The 20,044-nt window shown below is 39.0% G+C and overlaps 2 protein-coding genes and 4 non-coding genes across 9 annotated transcripts; 1 reads left to right on the top strand and 5 right to left on the bottom strand.

The window, feature by feature from the left end:
- The first annotated feature begins 47 nt into the window (after positions 1–47).
- RFC4 (replication factor C subunit 4) lies at positions 48–13,364 on the top strand. The gene is made up of 11 exons (XM_061166780.1): positions 48–302; positions 1,415–1,567; positions 3,485–3,563; positions 7,169–7,248; positions 9,113–9,232; positions 11,047–11,190; positions 11,372–11,492; positions 11,973–12,098; positions 12,849–12,929; positions 13,003–13,119; positions 13,207–13,364. The coding sequence occupies exons 2-11, from the start codon at positions 1,437–1,439 to the stop codon at positions 13,300–13,302; spliced, it is 1,095 nt and encodes a 364-aa protein (XP_061022763.1). The 5' UTR covers positions 48–302; positions 1,415–1,436; the 3' UTR covers positions 13,303–13,364.
- EIF4A2 (eukaryotic translation initiation factor 4A2) lies at positions 13,359–19,770 on the bottom strand. Of its 4 annotated transcripts, none has more exons than XR_009696970.1 (12): positions 19,632–19,728; positions 18,786–18,834; positions 18,564–18,696; positions 18,131–18,270; positions 17,186–17,354; positions 16,981–17,090; positions 16,615–16,758; positions 16,178–16,315; positions 15,840–15,929; positions 15,403–15,482; positions 14,854–14,964; positions 13,909–14,139 (listed from the first exon to the last, which is right to left on the bottom strand). XR_009696970.1 is itself a non-coding variant. In XM_061166779.1 (11 exons), the coding sequence occupies exons 1-11, from the start codon at positions 19,658–19,660 to the stop codon at positions 13,995–13,997; spliced, it is 1,224 nt and encodes a 407-aa protein (XP_061022762.1). In that variant the 5' UTR covers positions 19,661–19,770; the 3' UTR covers positions 13,359–13,994. The 4 variants fall into 4 exon arrangements, 2 of the variants coding, with proteins under 2 accessions (XP_061022762.1, XP_061022761.1); XR_009696971.1 differs by having other exon boundaries at positions 14,858–14,964; XM_061166779.1 differs by lacking the exon at positions 14,854–14,964 and having other exon boundaries at positions 13,359–14,139; positions 18,786–18,831; positions 19,632–19,770.
- On the bottom strand, positions 15,675–15,813 carry LOC133074305 (small nucleolar RNA SNORA4). Its single transcript, XR_009697150.1, has one exon. It is a non-coding gene; the product is annotated as a small nucleolar RNA SNORA4 (small nucleolar RNA).
- On the bottom strand, positions 15,995–16,126 carry LOC133074293 (small nucleolar RNA SNORA63). The gene has a single exon (XR_009697139.1). It is a non-coding gene; the product is annotated as a small nucleolar RNA SNORA63 (small nucleolar RNA).
- LOC133074325 (small nucleolar RNA SNORA81) lies at positions 16,405–16,580 on the bottom strand. Its single transcript, XR_009697169.1, has one exon. It is a non-coding gene; the product is annotated as a small nucleolar RNA SNORA81 (small nucleolar RNA).
- On the bottom strand, positions 18,373–18,441 carry LOC133074329 (small nucleolar RNA SNORD2). The gene has a single exon (XR_009697172.1). It is a non-coding gene; the product is annotated as a small nucleolar RNA SNORD2 (small nucleolar RNA).
- Positions 19,771–20,044: the final 274 nt, after the last annotated feature.

Below are 20,044 nucleotides of genomic sequence, written 5' to 3'. Positions count from 1 at the left end.
GGCGGACCGGAAGTGACGCGCGTGCGGCGTATTCCCGCCCTGCCCTTCGCCGCCTTTCGGTGGCGGGAACTGGGGATGCTTGCTGAAGGCGGCAGCTGTTAAGTGTCCCCGCTCTGCCGCTCGGGGCTTCCCGGGCCTGAGAGTCTCAGCTTGGGGGACGGAGCTAAGACTTCGTGACCACCTCGCCCTTTCCCTGTCCCGGAAATCTCAGGAACGAGCCGGCGGCGTCCTCGCTCTCGATACGAGCTACTGAAAGGCCCAGGCACTGCCGGCGAACACGCGCAGGGAACCGGGGAGAACAGGTGACCAGCGGGAGAAATTGCGAGGATTACCTTCGCCTTTCTCCACTTTTGCGCCCTGGATACCTCTGTGATGTCTTGCACCCCTTGGTGTGCGGGTAGCTCAGCCTTATCATCCTTCAGAGCCCTGCTTTGGGCGATATTACAGCCTGTTGCAGGGATGGACTAATCCAACAACGTTAAAAACCTTAGTTTACAGATATTAACAGTTTATTTTATTCATTGATTATATACCCCTATGCTAAGCACAGAGCTATGTGTTTAAACAGTTCTTTTGACTTAGTTATCTTAAGAAATGGGCTTTTAGATTCTTTTACAGAAGGGGAAACTGGGTCTGATAAATGGTAATTCAGTCACCGAATCTTATAAAGCATCTATCCTGTGCCACGCCCTGGAAACACAACAGTGAAGAAAAAATTGCACTTCCAAAAAAAGAAATAAAATTGCTACTAATGCTGGGGGTTTTCAGGCAAACTATCCCTAAAAACAGCCTTGTGCTGCTTGGGTGAATGTTTACCTGAATGTTAATACTTATCTTATGGGTGAGATTTTGAATTTTTTAAACTCCTCATGCTTTTCTGCTTTGTTTTGATTTTTTCAAATAAGCATGCAATCAGAAAAACAGTTATTTACATTTTAACATCAGTGTCTCCTCTCCCCCAGTTCCCTCCCCACAAAAGCTTCTGAAGGCAAGCACAGGCTCTGCCAGTAAAATAGGCTCTTGAGTGGAGCCCATGAGAAGCAGAGGGTTTTCATTTTTGGTCCTGGTACTCCACCTAATTTTTGAGTCCATTCTAGGGTCTGAGCTAGAGCTAGGCTGATGACTTTTGAGACCCCTGTACAGTTTGGCCATTAATGCCATCGTACTTATCAAAAAGTTAGAAGTCCTTTTTTCTATAACTCCCTCACTATAAGTAGATTTTTAAGTTCCTTTAGCACTTTGGCCCACTAGTTTATGTCCCACTAGTCTTCAGTAGAATGCATTTAGGGGATGCTGGGTCACGGGGTGATGTCCTTCATGTAGTATTTATTGAATGTCTATACGGGGTTAAGTGTGCTTTCAGGCTATACTTCCTTATAATGGTGTCAAAAGAGCTTTTCCCTTTCTGTCTTAGACCTGGTCAGGGTGAAGTAACCATGCAGGCATTTCTAAAAGGCGCATCTATCAGCACTAAACCACCGTCGACTAAGGATCGAGGAGTAACTGCCACTGCCAGAAGTAGTGGAGAGAACAAGAAAGCCAAACCTGTTCCATGGGTGGAAAAATAGTAAGAACACGCGTTTTTGTTGAAATAATAAATTACCTCTCAGACCAGTTTTGATCACTTTTTCTTTTTAACTTAAGAGGAGGATGATTTGCCTTGCTTGTGAAGTGAAGTCGCTCAGTCGTGTCCAATTCTTTGTGACCCCATGGACTGCAGCCTACCAGGCTCCTCCGTCCTTGGGATTTTCCAGGCAAGAATACTGGAGTGGGTTGCCATTTCCTTCTCTAGGGGATCTTCCAGACCCAGGGATCGAACCCAGGTCTCCCACATTGTAGACAGACGGCTTTACCATCTGAGCCACCAGGGAAGTCCTTGCCTTCCTTTTAAGTGTTGCCAGTTAGGACTTCCCTAGTGGTCCAGTGGCTCAGACTCCGTGCTCCCAGAGCAGAGGGCCCAGGTTCTATACCTGGTGGGGGAACTAGATCCTACGTGCCACAACTAAGAGTTCACATGCCAAAGCAAAAATCAAACATCCTGTATGCTGCGGCTAAGACCTGGCACAGCCAAATAAACAAATAATATTTTTCAAAAAAATCATCTTTAAAAGAAAATCACCCAATTGTAGAAGGCATAGAACCTTGGAACTGAAACGTACCTTAGAATACTCTAGCTTAATTCACTCATTTTCTGCATGAACTACAGCCTTCTCTGTAACTGAGGTCTGTGGTTTAGGGGGCCGGGATACAGCAGTGAAGAAAACAAAGTTTCTATAAACTGACCACAAGCTCTTAGGAGTTTTGCTTAAATCCGCATAATCTGTTCCTCTTTTCATTACTGATAACTGGAAATTGTTGAGTTTTTGTTTATATATTTTTGGCAGAAACAACACTGATGGGGCTGTTAAATTTCAGTCAGTTAAGTGATATTATAACAAGTAGTTGTAACCCCTAGTATACCCTCAGTTATTACCAAAGAATTGCAGATTACTTATAAGCCAAGTTAGGCCTTCATAAGTTTTGTTTGGCATCAGTAATGCTTTTAAAAATGGGAAATTTCACATAAAAGTCTAGAATCTTTTTATTAAATAAATTACACAAAGGTTAAAATCTAGATTTTCAGCTGCTCAGGAGATTCTAGATTTTCAGCTGCTCAGGAGATTAGGCAGCACTATATTCAGGTTCTCACCTGAAAACACTTAAATGGAATACTACTCATTCTGGAAAGGTCATATGTTCCTCACTTCACTGCAGTCCCTACTAGTGTCTCTTGTCTTAAACTTGCATTTTTCACTCTTGTTATCTGCCTGGACTCTGCAGGTATTTGAATATGAAACCCTAGTTTATTTACTTATTTATTTTTTTGAAACCCTGGTTTATAATACATACTGGTTTTCTAAGATAACATCTGACATAAAATATCTGTCTGGTGTTGGCCTGTTTACTTAGAAAAGTATAAATAGAAAAGAGCTTTTGATTAGTTAACTAAGCACAAAGCCTAACCTTAGTGTTGGATAACTTAGCTTAACAGCATTAGTTATGTAAGACAAAAGTTATACTTCATATTGATTAAGCTTGTTATTTTGTTAGTGTCAAGTGAATACATAATTGTTACCTCTTTTAAGGTTGCTAAATAGGTCTCTCTTTTCAGCTTAGGTGCATGTTGTCAAAACATGTTACTTCCTAGGCAAGTGTTCACTTTACATTTTGAACCAGTTGACATTTGTGATGTTATAAAATAAAATCCCATTGCATAATTTTTGTAAGCACAACAGATGTAAACAATGCATCTCGAAGAGTGAAACGTCACTTCATTTCATTCCTTAGTATTTGCCTGAAGTGAATACAGATGGGGTTTCCATATCCAGTTACGAAAGTTTCTCATTTCATTACTGATATGAGAGAATTATCATTGGTATTTTAACAAAAGGAAAGACTTCTGTGGCTACTGTAATATACTAAATAAGTTTTTTTCCCTCCCCAGTCGCCCAAAATGTGTGGATGAAGTTGCTTTCCAGGAAGAAGTGGTTGCAGTCCTTAAAAAGTCTTTAGAAGGAGCTGATGTGAGTAGTATATGCTGTCTGGAGTCCTAAAGTCATTGGGAGATTTAAGAATTCATTCACCCTCTTCCTTCCTTTATAGCCTCCAGTCCCTTTTAAATACTATTCTGTATATACATTGTAGGCCCTTTATTACTATTTGTACAGTGGAGGAGTAGTTCAACAAATATTTGTTGAGCATCTCTTCTATCCTATGGTGGCCTTGTTATATGGTACACAAGTGGAGATCATTAAGCAAGATAGACTGGGTCCGTTTGCTCATGAGCTTTCATTTTGGTGGGGAGAGAGAATAAACATGTAAGCACAATAAATGAGAGAATTATAGATAATGATAGCTACTATCCTAAAGGAAATCAACCCTGAATATTCATTGGAAGGACTGATGCTGAAACTGACGCTCCAATATTTTGGCCATCTGATGTGAAGAGCCTCATTGGAAAAGATGCTGATGCTGGGAAAGATTGAGGGCAGGAGGAGAAGGGGGCGACAGAGGATGAGATGGTTGGATGGCATCATTGACTCAATGGACATGAGTTTGAGCAAACTCCAGGAGACAGTATAGGACAGGGAAGTTTGGTGTGCTACAGTCCATAGGGTTGCAAAGAGTCAAAAACGATTTAGCGACTGAACAATAGATCCTATGAGGAAGAGTCAAAGATTCTTTGAAAGTATGATTGCTCACCTAATTTTAGGATTTGAACTCTTAATACAATACCAAAAAAAAAAGTGTTCTGTTTACAGCGTCATGTCACCTGCTGTGATATATAGGATAAAGTGTCCTTGAGTGTGTTGCATTTTCAGTTAATTCAGAGACAAGATAAACCCATGTGAAGAATTAGTAGTTTAAAATTGTATAAGGCAAAGTGTTGCAAGAGCTTAGTGGAGGACGGGAAACAGTTGCAGGTGATAGTGGGATGTGGTTTTTGCTTTATTCTGAAAATTTTCTTCCTTCCTCTCAACCTGGTTGTTTTGAATTAAACTGTTGAATCTTCTTCACTAGTATTTGTCTTAATTTGATCCACATACCTTTAGCTTTTAATTTTATAATGGCATATGATTTAAATTGCATGCTAATATTGACACAGATTGCAGGACATGATGTTTTTTTAATTGCTATGATTCATCAACTCCTTAAAAAAATGAAGTGGGATTATGATCCAGTTCTTGATTTTATAGCATCTAATTTACAAGGCTGAATTAAGAACTTTCTTCTTTAACTGCTTGTTTAATAATTTGTGTTTCTTTTCAGATTTAAGTTTTTTGAAACTTAGAGTTAAAGTAATTTTTTTAATTCTAAGAGTAAAGGAAATTAAAATGGATAACCTGTATAGCACAGGGAATTCTGCTTAATGTTATATGGCAGCCTGGATGGGAGGGAAGTTTGGGAGAGAATGGATAATTGTGTATGATTGAGTCCCTTACTTGTCCACCTGAAACTGTCACAACATTGTTAATCAGCTATATTCCAATACAAAAAAATTTTTTTTAAAGAAAGAGTAAAGCAAAATAATTCATTCCTTTGTTTACACTAAAGGATATTAAAGTAGAATTATAAGAGTTTCTTTCTGATTTTTTAGAACTGATATTGCATGTACAGTCCTTGAGTGCTCTATATGTATATATTATCAGAGTATTACATAATGTAAGGCTTAATAATTTTACTGTATTTTAAAGAATTTAAAGTATTCTATGTAGTAGTTGACTGGATGAATCATTACAACTACTGAGGTAGTTGGATCAAAGTAAAAATGAAGTCTTAAAAATGAAGATGGCTGGGAGGTTTTGTTTTTAAATAGTGAATCTCATAGTTTGTATCTTAAACAGTATGTTACCAGTGTAACAGTAATACTTTTTAAATATATTTATGTATTGGTTTATTTACGTGGCACATACTGAGTACTGCAGGAGATGCTGAGAACATACATGTGAGTAGAACAAATAAGATTCTAGTCATGCTTCCCATATAGTGAGGTGAACAGGTGTTTTAAGTTAAACCCAACAGCTAAATAAGTAACAATAAATAATTGCAGATTACATCACGTGCAGCAGAGACCACTGAGAGAATAACAGAAGAGACCCTCTTTAGACTGGGTGGTCAGGGAAGGCTTCTGACTTGTGGTACAGCAGGAGTTGATAAACAGAAGAACGGAGTCAGACTTCAGCTCATGGGGAAGTATATGTGCAGGCCAGAAAGTGCTTAGCTATTGGAGGCCATTGTGAGTTGGCATCTAGAAGGAGAGAGAGGTGGTGAGAAAATGATGGACATCTTTGTAGGTTACAGTAAGCAAGTTGATTTGGGGGTGTGTTTTGTTTTTCTCAGTAGAGTATGAATGTGGTGAATAGCTTTAAGTAGAAAGTAGAGTGGCATCTGATTTGAGTGACGAATGAATGGATGGGAGGAGGGAGGACGGGCAAGAGTGGAAGCAAATAAAGCATATTGCTTAGTTTCCCATGTGCGGTGATTTCCATACATGAAAGGACATACTGAAGAATGTAGTTTCACAAAGACAGATATCATATGATACAGCTTATGTACAGAAATTTTAAAAAAAAAAGATACAAATGGACTTATTTACAAAACAGAAACAAAGTCACAGACTGAGTAAACAAATATATCCTTACTAGAGAGGGGAAGGGTTAGTGGGTAGATTGGGAGTTTGAGGTTGACATGTACACACTGCTGTCTCTAAAATAGAGAGCCAACAAGGGCCTACTGTATAGCACAGGGAACTCTGCTTACTACTCTGTAATAACCTAAATGGGGCAAGAGTTTGGAAAAAAAGATACATGCCTATATATAACTGAATCACTCTGCTACACACCTGAAACTACCAGTTATATTCCAATATAAAATCAAAAAATTTTTTAAAGTATACAGTTTCATAACAGTGCTCATTAGAATTTAATACATTTGTTAATCTGTACCACAGATGAGTTGCCTGTTTGATAGGAGCCAAGCCAGCTAGATTTAAGGTTTAAAAGAGCTAGTTATTTAATCTTATACTATCTTCTGCTGATGAAATATATGCAGGCATCCCTACAGGCAGGGTGCATAATCATGATGTGGACTATCCTGTGACAGTAGATGCTTTTCTTTTAATGTTTCTATTCTTGGAACTTTAGCTCATGAAAAGCCCCAGTATGCCATTTTCATTCCTTTTTCCTTGATATTGGCCAAATCCAATTTGGTCAGTGTCCCTTTTGAAGCAACTGACATCTTTATAAAATATAAAATCTTGCCCAGTCATGAGTTCAGATGTGAGATAAAGAACTGACAGAAGCCCAGGATTCCATTCAGAAATAAGAGGTTTTTAATTCCTGCTTTGAAAATCTCACCTATGTATTAGATTAGATATAGAACAATTATAAGTATTGATTCAGTTTAAGACACTAGAAAGACATCTTGGGGAAAAATGAATGGTGTTTGTGAAAAAGCAGGATTTAGTACTATTATTACTGTAATACCAGTTTTATTAAGAAATCTTTGTATTCAGACATACATGCCCTATGAAGGAAGTCATTGCATTCTTCTGTAGACATTTTCAGTCATTTTTAACCTGTGTGTGTCAGAATATAATTTTTAAAAAAATAAAATTTAACTTCTGCAGCTCCCTAATCTCTTGTTTTACGGGCCACCTGGAACTGGAAAAACATCAACTATTTTGGCAGCAGCTAGGGAACTCTTTGGGTAAGTTGAAATCTCTCTTTTTTAAGACTTGACACTAAGTATCTCTGGTACTGCTTTTCTTTCTCTAAAACTTTGCATTTGGTTTTTCTGTGAGTTTGTTGTTGGGTTGATTTTTGTTCTGATTTTTTTTCTTAATAAACCAGTGGACTGTTTTCAGTTCTTCCCCTCCAATAAATTAGTTTGCCTATACCTTTTGTAACCTTTATTCTGAAACTTGTTCAAGCATTTGAATGTACTACAAGGAGCCTTGTGATTTTTTTCATCACTTTAAAACTCATTGTCATTTTGGAGACTAGAGGACCCTATCTGCAGTCATGCTGATAGTTTCATCACTCTTAATGGTCATGTTCACATCTGTGTCATAGAATTTGCTGTTTTGATGCTACTGATGTTGACCACCCCTTCTTGAGTTCTTTCTTGCTCTGGACTTCCCAGGGCCTGCCTCCAGAGTGGCTGGGCCAGCTCCATGCCCTCAAGTATCCTGAGTGTAAGCAGAGTATCATAGTTGATGCGGTATGATTCCAGGTACAGCAGAAAATCTCTATGAGCCACCTTCTTAGAGTCCTCTTCCTAGATTGACAGTGTTTGGCTTAGCCAATTCTTGTAGTAGGGGGGCCCGGAGCCCTTTATCTAAAGTTAAAAGATATATTTTACCCTCTGTCTGGTATCCATGCAACATGCACCAACATAACATCAGCTGTTTTTAATTTATCCAGGATTTTAATATCAGGCATATGGCCTAAGGGTACATTTGAAATCCTACACATGAAAATAATTAGATGCCTCTGAAACCACCAAATACGGAAGAATAATTAGTTCTGTTGAGGTGTCAAGGAAGACAAAAGGGGAAGCTGCTCTGAACCTAGTATTTTGACAGCAACATTTGTTTTCTCAAGAAAATTTTAAAGGAGCTTTTTCGATTAATTTGACAACTCAGATCCAGTCTGAACAGTCCTTAGCAATGCAGTCATAAAGAAGCTGTTAAGTGTAGTTTACTATTAGTTGTTCTAGAGTAAGTTAGTCCAAATTATATAACTTGTAGAAAGGACTTAATTGTAAATCCCACATATAATGGTATATGTGGTTTTAAAATAGAAAATACATGTTCACAGCTTTCTAGATGTTGATGCCCATAGAAAAATGCAGAGGATATCATGCTGTTTAGGAAAAATAAAGACTAAATCCCTACTCCTGTTCTATATATATATATATATGTGTGTGTGTGTGTGTATATACACATACATACACACACACATAGAAAAATGAAGTATTCAAAACAGTGGTTTAGCAGGGTATGCCAGGTGTTTTTATTTTCTTTTAAATTCTCAGATTTTCCTATGAAGAGCTACTTTTAATAATTTTTTTAAAAGAACTAAAAAATAAATAAACTTCATATTTTGATCCAGTAGTTTTCCTTATAGCAAGATACTTTTTGGAAAGAATTCAAAATATGCTACATTGCACCATCATTTTAAATTGTAACATATTTAAAACTAAATGTTTAACAATAGAAGGATGTTACCAGTCTTAGGTTAGAAACTCATAGCTATTAAAATGGTTTTTACAGTGTTTATCAAGACATGGCAAGATGTTTATGAACAGTACAAAGTGGAAAATTGATTTAAAATTTAGCACATTATGTGGTATCATCACCTATTTTTTTTTTTTTTTTTGATGTATCAGATAAAAGCCAGAATGTTAACTGTATGACCTTGCAAAAGAAAATACAGGACTGTGTGCCTTATATCCATATTGTTAACTACGTGTATTTTAAACTATTGAAAAGTGTGCAGATGTTAAAATATGGTTTAAACCTGGTTTACTTATATGCTCTATGATGTTTCTCATTTTTTTTTTGACATAGGCCTGAACTTTTTCGATTAAGAGTTCTTGAGTTAAATGCATCTGATGAACGTGGAATACAAGTAGTTAGAGAGAAAGTTAAGAATTTTGCCCAATTAACTGTGTCAGGAAGCCGTTCAGAGTAAGTAAGCTCGCCTTCCCTTTTCTATACCATGTCTATTTGTTTAAAATACATTTCTGCCAGAATTTCAACTTTTTTCATATTACATCATATTTTTATCTAAATTATTTAAAATTAGAAATGACCTTTCCATTAGTAAGTAATTTTAAGTTATTTAGCTATCAGGGGTTTTTAGTTGATATTTTGTCTAAGGAGTATTCATTAGTCAAATATGGTTTGGTGGTACACTCAAAATAAAAATCCTGATTTTTAATAATAATTCAAAAAAAATTAAAAAATAATTCAATAGGGATGTTTAGTCAACTGCGTATACTCCTTAGGTGGCAAAGTTCCAAGGTTAAATTTTTGGTATTTGGCATATATTTAATTTTATATGAGAGCACACTTAGGAATTTGTAGAAAGTGAATGACAGTTTTTGATATCTGCCTTGGATTGACAATATATATATATCATATACTTGATAAGGGACTTAGATCAAGAATAAAGAATTCTTACAACTCAGTAATAAAAAGACAACCCAATTTAAAAATGGGCAAAGGATGTGAATAGACATTACTCCAAGGAATATGTTGTTGTTGTTGAGTTGCTAAGTCATGTCCAACTCTTTTGAAACCCCATGGACTGTAGCCCACCAGACTCCTCTATCTATGAGGTTTCCCAGGTAAGAATATTGGAGTGGATTGCCATTTCCTCCTCCAGGGGATCTTCCCAACCCAGGGATTGAACCCGAGTCTTCTGCATTAGCCAACGGGTTCTTTAGCACTGAGCCACCAAGGAAGCCCAAGGATGATAAACAAGTGGTCAATAAGCATATCAAAACATGCTCATTAACATCATGAGCCAGAGAAATGCAAATAAAAACCATGTTGAAATACCATTTACACCCATTTAGAATGGCTATATGGAGAAGGCAATGGCAACCCACTCCAGTACTCTTGCCGGGAAAATCCCATGGACGGAGGAGCCTGGTAGGCTGCAGTCCTTGCGGTCGCTAAGAGTCGGACACGACTGAGCGACTTCACTTTCACTTTTCACTTTCATGCACTGGAGAAGGAAATGGCAACCCACTCCAGTGTTCTTGCCTGGAGAATCCCAGGGACGGGAGCCTGGTGGGCTGCCGTCTCTGGGGTCGCACAGAGTTGGACATGACTGAAGCAACTTAGCAGCAGCAGCAGCAGAATGGCTGTAATCAAAAAGACAGAAAACAACTGGTATTACCAAGGATGTGGAGAAATCAGAACTCTTATACATTGCTGGTTGTAATGTAAAATGGCACAGCCACTTTGAAAACAGTTGGCAGTTCCTCTAAAAGTTAAATATGACCCAGCAATTCCAGCCCTAAAACATATATTGACAGGATATGAAAATATATACACATGTACACAAATGTTTATAGCTGCAGCATTCATAATAGTCAGAACATGGAAAAAACCCAATATCCATCAACTAAAGAATGGACGAATGAAGATAGTATGTTCATCCACTTGCCATAGTATTTGGCAATAAAAGGAATTGAAATAATGAGATACAACATGGTTGAACCTTAAAAACATTACATTAAGCAAAAGAAACCAGTCACAAAAGACAGCATATTATGTTGACAATATATGATTCCATTTATGTTGTGTCCAGAATAGGCAAACCTGTGGAAACAGAAGGTAGAGATTCCTGATTGCCTATGGCTGGGAAAGTTGGGAGAGAAGCGAAATGACTCCTAATGGGCACAGGGTTTCCTTTTGGAGTGACTAGAACGTTCTAAAGTAGATTGTGATAATGATGTATGAATTAACTCCTGTGTATTTCTCTGAATCAGTGGAAAGCCATGTCCTCCTTTTAAAATTGTGATTCTGGATGAAGCAGATTCTATGACCTCAGCTGCCCAGGCAGCTTTAAGACGTACCATGGAGAAAGAGTCTAAAACCACCCGATTCTGTCTCATCTGTAACTATGTCAGCCGGTAAGTGTTATTGCCCTAAAGATAGATACCAGGGAACCTTACTTTGATAGCCCCAAACAGAGGAAAAAAATGTTTCAAGGTTACCCTTAGTTTCCCCTTCATCAAATCTTGATTTTTCTTAATAAAGTTCTTTGGGGGAGTTTTTGTAGACAATGACTTGTTTTTTTCCAATATTTTACAGAATAATTGAACCTCTGACCTCTAGATGTTCTAAATTCCGCTTCAAACCTCTGTCAGATAAAATTCAGCAGCAGCGGTTACTAGACATTGCTGATAAAGAACATGTCAAAATTAGCAAAGAGGTAATTACTATTACTGTTACAGCTAGTGTAAATTAGTAATTCCTTTGATGAATGCCTATGAAGAAGCCCTGAGAGTCAATTTTGTATTGCTTCAATTTCTGATGCCAGTTGCTCAGGCAAAGTTAAGTGAACAACTGGAATGTCTAGGAATTATAGGTTTAGCCTTTCTGTTGCTATTAGAAATTTATTATCTGTCAATATTTCAGACTCAAAGCTGAGGCAAATTTCATACATAGACTACAAATTCTTCAACAGCAAATCTCTGCATAGTCACTACTAATACTTCTGTGCAAGAATTAATTAGGTATGATGCAATTCTGGTAATTAGTATATACACCCCTATTCATTGCAACAGAATTTAACCATAATTTATGTAATCAAAGCTGTCTCCATGAATCCTGCCACTATAGAATTGACATTCTTTATTAAATTCATCCTTAATTGGCCGTAACAGGTTAAGAACAACTTTTTTCTCTTTAGGGAATAGCTTATCTTGTTAAAGTGTCAGAAGGAGACTTAAGAAAAGCCATTACATTTCTTCAAAGTGCTACTCGACTAACAGGTGGAAAGGAAGTCACAGAAAAAGTGATCACAGATATTGCTGGGGTAAGAGCACTGGGTATCCAAAAATTTTTTTACTTTTTTGTGACTTAAATTTACTTCAGCAAATAGTGATTATGTTCTGTCTATTCAAGCTGCTTCAACAAATGGCATAGACTGAGTGGTTTATAAACAGCATTCTCAATTTTAAAGATCAAGTGCCCACAGATCCAGTGTCATGTAGAGGACATACTTCCTAATTCAGACTGGTTCATACCTCCCTGCATCCTTCTGTGCTAAAAGGGAGTATTTGGTTAAGGGCATAAATTCAATTTGCAAGGGCTGCACTCATGACCTAATCACCTCCCAGTGGTGTCACCTCCAAATACTATCATGTTTAGTCTGTAGCTTATAGTAGCTGGGAAATATCAGAATGCAGGCAGGGATGTGGCCGTTAAGTTTCAAAAGGTGGGTCCTATCCAAGGGATAAGTGACTAAAGGAATTCTTGTGCCACACCCTTGTCTTCAGATAGTCCTTTCCAAACTTAGCTCTGTTTACTGTAATGAAACTGACCAACTGGCCTCTGTATTGACATCTAGGAGAAAGGATTTTGTAAATGCCTTCCTCTGGTTACATGGCAGTGCCTGATCTTTTAAAGATGGGCATGCATAATCAAGGCTGGACCTATCTGGAGCTTAAAGTTTTTTGCCTTCCTGTAACTGCAAAACATGTGCTGCCTGAAAGCATTTAACAGGGAGTGGGTACAAGACTGGTAGAGAAGTCAACTGTCTTCACCCAGAAACTAATTCTTTTAGGTAGTACCAGCTAAGACAATTGATGGAGTATTTGCTGCCTGTCAGAGTGGCTCTTTCGACAAACTAGAAGCTGTGGTAAAGGTAAAGTGACTCTACTAGCCTTGGGGGAGGGTGAAGGGACAATAATGCTAAAATATATACATTTTGGTTATAGGACTTAATAGATGAGGGTCATGCAGCAACTCAACTTGTAAATCAACTCCATGATGTGGTGGTGGAAAATGATAACCTTTCTGATAAACAGAAGTCTATTATTACAGAAAAACTTGCTGTAAGTAGGCATTCTACATTTCAGCACAACATACACACCACACCCACAAAAGGGCAGTTTTACTTACTATATTTCATTTTCTTGTAGGAAGTTGATAAATGCTTAGCAGACGGCGCTGATGAACATCTGCAGCTGATCAGCCTCTGTGCTACTGTGATGCAGCAGTTAACTCAGAATTGCTAAAACTATATTCAGTATGTATTTCATAAGCCAATTTATAATAAAATAACCAAAGCACCTTTAAAGTGAATATACAATTTATTTAACATTCAAACTTCATTAAGACATGTGCAATATGGCAATTTTACTGGGGGTTTAACCCTACCTAGGATGATTGCTTGCTGGGGCTTAGCAACAGGGTCCAGTTCACACTTAGCACTAATTAAATACTTTATTGAATAAATATAATACCAAACAAAATGCATTCAAAAGCTAAAAAAAAAATCAATTTTAAAGGCCTTTCTATTCAGGCTAATGACAAACACAATAAAGGCAGATATGCTAGTTTAACATAATTGGCTGATTTTATACAGCACTTATATCTTTTAGTCCACAAGTATATTATTAAATGATAGAGAACATCTAATACAACCATTTCTACAGAACTAGGAAATAAATTTCTAAGAAAGAAAGATTTTACAGACCCCATCTTTTATACCCACCCCAACAGTCTAACTCTAAAGAGGATAAAGCCAATGACTTTCCTCACAAGAGCTCACGACTAATGTCGCTTTGCTATCAAAATCTGTATTTCTGATCCGTTATGAGCATTGAGACAAGATTCAAATATTCCCAAAGAAAGAAGCACAATGCACGTTGTGATCGCCTATTCAGCAACAGCGAGCACTGCATTCAAAACTATCTCATCCCAGGAATTAAATAAGGTCGGCCACATTCATTGGCATTTCCTCCACTGTAGTATTGTAGAAAGTCTCAATGTCACGAAGAATCCTCTTGTCTTCTTCAGTAACAAAGTTTATAGCCACACCTTTCCTCCCAAATCGACCCCCTCTGCCAATTCTGTGTGAGGAAAAGAAATTAGCCATTAGAATATATTACTTCTCACATGCTGCATGAACTACTGAACATGATGATCCACTTGTTAACCATCAGCTGCTGTTTACTTATCAAGGTTATAGTTCGTGCTTCTAATTGGAGCACTAGCTGCTCAATATCTAGAGAAAAAAATCTTCCTCTGCAGTTAGTGCCAAAAGGATTCAAGGCTTGTCTGGCTGCAAAATGAGATTTTATCAGGTGTTTTGAGCATTACTTTTTTTTTTTAAAGCAGATGACAGTATTGTGTTTGGGGTAGTGAATTTAAAGCCCATACCAAAGTGGGCCAGCCAAGAGCAGATGTCGGCCTGGGACAGATGTCAAACACCAGGGATAAAACAAAGAAGTTATGTAATCCATTTCGACGCACTTCTGGAACTGTAAACTGCAAATACAAATGCTGCAAGGTTAACTACTGTCTAAAACTTAACAACTTTTTCCAGTGGGAAAACAAGTATTTGGTATGGTAACCCAAACTTATCACTGCTTTTTTGCTCAGTTTCACACGTTGTAACTCAAATTACTCAAACGTGTTTACCTCCAAAACATCTCTTTAACCTTCCTGATAGAAACCAGACAATACAAACCACCTAATAGGCTAATACACTACACAAAATGCCTTAGCTGGAGCATGTTAAAATATCAAATAATCATGACAAAAAAAAAAACAAGTATAAATACCGACTCGCTCTTTATTCAAACAGTGTGCTGTTTCGCTTATGATTCCACGTCCTAAATTACGTCAACGCCGTTTCTGAGTGCCATCTCGTCATCAACTGCTGCTATCGACTCCTGTATTTTTTAAAAAGTCTTTTTTTACATCATATAACAAAGTACAATTCAATTTACTTAGGGATAAAGCCACTATAACTAAACCAGGGACTGCTCAAATTGCTACCAGACAACACCAAGAAAATCCCAACTATAGAGGAATCACCAAGAAAGCACATGGACACAAGAGCATCACTAAAAATAAAGCTCAAAAATAAGCTAAGACCAACAGATCTAAAACAACCTGATCTCTATGTAGAGTCCACAATTTGGGCAACATTCACAACTGTTTTCCCACTGTGCACAATCTTCCCAAGTACAGTTTTAATTATATCCTACCAAGTTACTATGTCTTAATACTTAATTCCCTGATTTGAAGTTACCTTTCAGACAATTTAGTCAGTAGAAAAGCAATGAGTTACACCAATACATCACTAAGTCAAGATGCCATCTACTCACCTGTGAATATAGTTTTCACGATTGGTAGGTAGATCATAGTTTATAACCAATGACACTTGTTGCACATCAATTCCACGAGCCTGAAATACAGTGATAATGATGTTCAAATTCTATGTAATATAGGGGCTTCCCCAGTGGCTCACCAGTAAAAAAAAAAAAAAAAGACATGGTTCAATTCCTGAGGTCCCCTGGAGAAGAAAATGGCAACCCACTCCTATATTCTTGCTGGGGAAATCCCTGGGCAGAGGAGCCTGGTAGGCTACAGTCCGTGTGATGTAGGCCACAAAATAGTAATGAACTATACTAAGTGGTATAGCTCACTGTGGAGCGTGGCCTCCTTTGTTCTCCCAAATAGCCCGAAGGTGGTAAAGGCCATTAAGAAACCTTCCCCCAATAACAAACTTTTGGTGGATTAAAAAGAGCATTAAAAGACTTACCAACAAGTCAGTAGTGATCAAAACACGGCTTGACCCTGATCGAAATTCCCTCATAATAACATCTCTTTCTTTCTGGTCCATGTCACCGTGCTGCAAAGTAACAAACCTATTAATTCAAGAATCACCAATCAAATCAGTAACTTAACTTTATCAGCATGTATGAGACCAAGCGTTCCTGGCTGCTACTGGAGCATAGCAGACAGGTATAGTAAAGAAACAACTTTATTTTTAGCAGGGGGAACGACAACACAGCACTTAGCAGCTATATTGTAGTCTAAATCCTGCTTGAGTGAAAGCAGAGGTTTCAATTACCATTACTAGGTTAGAATACCTCTTACCAGGGCAGAAACTGTGAAGTCCCTGGCATGCATTTTCTCTGTGAGCCAGTCCACCTTGCGCCTTGTATTGAGAAAAATAACAGCCTGTGTAATTGTCAGTGTCTCGTACAAGTCACAAAGTGTATCCAACTTCCATTCCTACAGTAATTCGAAGAGAAAGTAACAGTCACGAACAACTGTTTCAAACTTACATTCTTTAAAAACTCATTTATTAGATTGGTCTAAAGACATATTGCACCAAATCTTAAGACAAAGGACACTGGACATTAAGAAAGAGGTCCACCCCAGTCTTTACAATCTAGTGCAGTTCCTCTTCTTCTTGTGTATACTCTGCTAGCATTATTACAAAAACCAAGGTTATCTTGGTTTCTGTAATTTTAGCACAGTGCTTATACAAGAAGGTAAAAACCTAACTTTTTAACAATTAGAAAAATTACCTCTCTTTCAACATTAATATAAAACTGTTTGATTCCTTCAAGGGTCAATTCTTCCTTTTTCACCAAAATTCGAATTGGATCTCTCATGAATTTTTTGGTCACTTCCAACACATCCGTTGGCATTGTGGCAGAAAGCAACACCACCTTAAAAAGATACGTTGTCACACGTAGTTAGCACAACTTTCACAATACTCAAGAGAAAACATTTTGAAATCAAGCACCTCTGAACATGGAATTATACCAGATAGAAATAGTTATCCATCAGTTGCTGTTAAGTAGGGGTAATGACACAAAACACTTCAACTGTAATAGTGCCTGTGTTAAATCTGATCTCCAGCAATTTTAGGGGACTCAAATAAAGCTCACCTGAATACTAGTATTTAATTTTTGGAAAATCTCATAGATTTGATCCTTAAACCCTCGGCTCAGCATTTCATCTGCTTCATCCAAAACGAACATTTTGATCCATTTTGGAGCTGTTAAAAAATAAAAGTCATACCATCATATCTAAATTCTCAGGCATACTATTCGCTTTATTATAGTAAAAACTTTACTCATCAGCAATACTTACAGAGATATCTTCTGTTTAACATATCAAACACTCTCCCTGGTGTCCCAACAACAATATGTGGTGCTTCAGCCTGCAGTTTTTGCATTTCATTTCGAACATTTGTTCCACCAATGCAGGCATGACAAGTTGCTCCCATATAATCTCCAAGTGCCAGAATTACCTTTTGGATCTGAAAGCCAAAAGCTTTAATTATTATCCTGCAGAATTACAGGCTTGTGACTATAACTTCGAAAGCGTAATGCCAAGTATCTGGTCTGCAAACAGCTTTAATGCATGCACAGCACTTAACTACTTCCAAGCTTAAAATGCAGACCAATCTAACTACCTCAAAATAAACTTTTGTGAAAACATCTTGTGCCTCATCAAACTTTGAATCCTAATGCCCCAGGTACCACCTAGGTAAGTAACAAAAAATACTTCCTCTACTGTCCTTCACTGTGTAGGAAAGTGTAAGTAGTGATTTAAAAAAGTAGCAGTTTTAGCTGGAAGTTAATATTTATCCCCGAAGGGTACTGTGACTTAACAATCTTGGCCTTAATAAAGCCTACAGGTTTGTTAGCAAGGCTTTACTTCAAAGCCAATAGAGCAGTGAGCTTTGAAAACTGCAGCATGCAACAGATGTTATCACAAACTACTGAGACTGTCAAAGGAGAACATGTCACTGCAGTTTTCATGTTGCACAACTGCATTCAAACTTAAAAATGAAAACGTGTCTAGTCCACCCTGAACAGAAACCTCCAGTTTCTCAGTCTGTTACACAACCCTGCAAACCATACCTGCACACCCAGTTCCTGTCTAGCTTTCAACAAAACTCCCTGCATGCATGGACAGTTAAAAGGAGGGCTCTATAGGACAAATTTATACTAAGCTTTAAATTCTTCACAGTTGTGAAACCTGAAACCTATGCAACACGCAAGCAGTTTTTTTCAACTACACTATCAATACCTGTTGAGCCAGTTCTCTGGTGGGGGCCAATACTAGTGCTTGGGTCTCCTTGAACTCAATCTCCAACTGTTGCAGGATGGAAATAGCAAATGTGGCTGTCTTGCCAGTACCTGACTGAGCTTGAGCAATCACATCATACCCTAAAAAAAGTAGGATACATATTTACCGATCCCACATCAAACCGTTACTTCTAGTTCACACCATGTATTCCATTTGGAACATGAATTATGCCCAAACAATAAAAGTGATCAGCAATGAGTATTCTCTTCATTTCAGGTCAGTCCCGAAAGATGATTGCCATCATTTCACTTTAAGGAATACAAATAAGCGCTAGTTCCCCAAAAGGTAATTTTCCCATATTAGAGGGGAAAAAGATCCAGGTCTATGTTTAACAGTTAGCTCATTTTTAAGAAGGGTCAGCAAGTTCTTTTACCTTTAATACATGGAATAATAGCTCTCTGCTGAATAGCTGATGGCTTCTCAAAACCGTAAGCATAGATGCCCCGAAGAAGAGACTCCTTTAAGTTCATATCATCAAAGTTATCAACAATCTCATTCCAGTTGCTCTGAAAGTTAAAAAAAAAAAAAAAAAAGGAATAAATGGGATGAACCAACCCACCTTTCCAACGTTCCAAATTCCACATCTATTTCTTACCTCGATGACACCATCGGGGTCCATTCCCTCTGGGCCGCCATGTTCTCTGCTGACAAAAATACTGTAGTTAGAGAACATCCCTTCCTCACAACCCCAAAACTGCACATTCAGGGGGATAAAAGCCCTTTCATAACCGGTCTCACCCGGTCACCCTCCCAGGCACGTGTAAACTTTCTAAACGATTAGAGGAGGATGGTGCCGCAGAGCACACGACATACTGCGCGCCACTCAAAGGTTAGGAACCAGGGACGCCCGGAAACCCTACGGACGCAGGCCCTTCCCCCCAGGCCCGAGCGCTCCCCTCTCGGTCACGGACCATCTCGCGAGAGCTCCACGCGCCGAGCTCCGCCCCTAACACTGCGCAAGCCGGGGTGATTGACGCGGGCCGAGGCCCGGCAAGGCCTTGCCAACGGTTCGCCGGGAACGTGTGGCCGGCCCGGCCCGGCCCGGCCCCTAGCCGCCGCCGTCCTGCCCTTACCCGAACCTATCGTCTAGCGCCCCCAAACCGCGCGGTTGTCCGCGAATAAAGCTTCGGGCCCCAATTACACTGTACCGACTGCGGATTGCGCCACGGCTTCCACTAAACGCCGGGCTCCGCAGAGACAGGGGAAACTGCCGCGATTTCAAGGCGTATTTGGGGAAAACACACTTTTACCACCCCGTTTTCATACTCTTCCCCCACAACCTAGGCCCTACCCACCATGGAAGCTTCTCGAAGGACAGTGGGGTACTGTACCCCAAGGCAATGCCTAAAACCCAGGATTCCCTGCCTCCTCACCACCTATTACAATCTCCACCGGCGTCTTAGGACCTATAGCACAGAGCACCACCGATGAAGCGCCATACCTGTTATAATCCGCGGAGCCACCAGACATGATCCGAAAAACCACTCAGTGCCGGACTGAAAAGACAGCCCGGCCGCGCCACCCGTTTTTTATAGGCTCGCGGCCGGAACCCGTTTTCTGCGGAGGAATTTTTCCTTCGCGCTTCGGCCAGCCAGAAAATTGTGACCCTAAAGTGCTTATCTCAGAAAATATCCTAAGCAAATCGGTGTTAAAGCCAAAATTAGGTTATTTGCCGATATTACAGGGCTGCTGAGAATCCCAGGACCCTGGGGAAGGTTGGAACTCTTTGCTCTGCAGCGGAAGAATATTGCAGCAAGCGGTGGGCCGACCGCGCTCCCGGCCCGCCCTGTTCCTACGGGGTTTCCGCATCCCCGAAGCAGAGGCAGCTGGGGCTCTGGACAGGACCGAAAGGCG

The sequence above is a fragment of the Dama dama genome, chromosome 19, assembly GCF_033118175.1.
Source record: "Dama dama isolate Ldn47 chromosome 19, ASM3311817v1, whole genome shotgun sequence".
Taxonomy (NCBI): domain Eukaryota; kingdom Metazoa; phylum Chordata; class Mammalia; order Artiodactyla; family Cervidae; genus Dama; species Dama dama.
The sequence above is the reverse complement of the archived record's forward strand: the minus strand, read 5'-3'. Positions and strand labels throughout refer to the sequence as shown.